We start from the raw sequence: 678 nt of genomic DNA, 5'->3' as shown, positions 1-678 counted from the left end.
CAGGTGGTCTTGCAGCAGGTGGTTTCACAGCAGCTGGGCTGGCAGCAGGGTGGACAACAGCAGCTGGTCACACAGGTTGGCTTACAGCAGGTGGTCTTGCAGCAGGTGGTTTTACAGCAGCTGGGCTGGCAGCAGGGTGGACAACAGCAGCTGGTCACACATGCTGGCTTACAGCAGACAGTGCTGCAGCAGGAAGGCTGGCAGCAAGGGGAGCAGCAGGAGTTGGCCATGGTGTCAGGAGTGATTGGACAGTTCCTGTCAGCAGGGGAGTTTTCTACAATATTGTGAGTTCTTGCATCCTGGACCTTTTATATGCCAGGCCTTCAAGGTTTGGACCAATCAGTGGATTTTTCCTTGATGCTGTTTACTCCATTCCCATATTCAGTACATGTTTCAGAAGAAAGTGCTTCTCAATGATATGCATCACTGGAAAGTTTAATCTGATTCTTCCTCCAGAATAACTCGTAGGAACACTTTCAATAAAGGGAAAGGTATGGCACAACTAGTCTCACTGTGTCCTTGGTCATCACCTGGTCATGTTGGAGCCCCTTGCTGTCTTGGGATGGACAGTGAGTATGTCTGTCTACATTTGCCTCTCCTTTGTAGGTGGATTTTCCTTGGGCTTTGTGGCCTATATTTCTACATAATATGGCAACCAGGATCTCAAGCCATAGTTCA

At 49.0% G+C, this 678-nt stretch overlaps 1 protein-coding gene across 1 annotated transcript in view; it reads right to left on the bottom strand.

The window, feature by feature from the left end:
- The window catches only part of LOC126510331 (keratin-associated protein 9-3-like), an 18,552-nt gene extending 18,270 nt beyond the window's left edge, over nt 1–282 (bottom strand). Inside the window, exon 1 of the mRNA XM_050156862.1 lies at nt 1–282. Within this exon, the coding sequence (XP_050012819.1) occupies nt 1–230 (230 nt within the window). The 5' untranslated portion in view covers nt 231–282.
- Nucleotides 283–678: the final 396 nt, after the last annotated feature.

The sequence above is a fragment of the Alexandromys fortis genome, unplaced genomic scaffold, assembly GCF_014885135.2.
Source record: "Alexandromys fortis isolate MF-2015 unplaced genomic scaffold, M_Fortis_MF-2015_v1.1 scaffold_31, whole genome shotgun sequence".
NCBI classification, from domain to species: Eukaryota; Metazoa; Chordata; class Mammalia; order Rodentia; family Cricetidae; genus Alexandromys; species Alexandromys fortis.
Note: the sequence above shows the minus strand (reverse complement) of the source record. Positions and strands in the feature narration are given on the sequence as shown.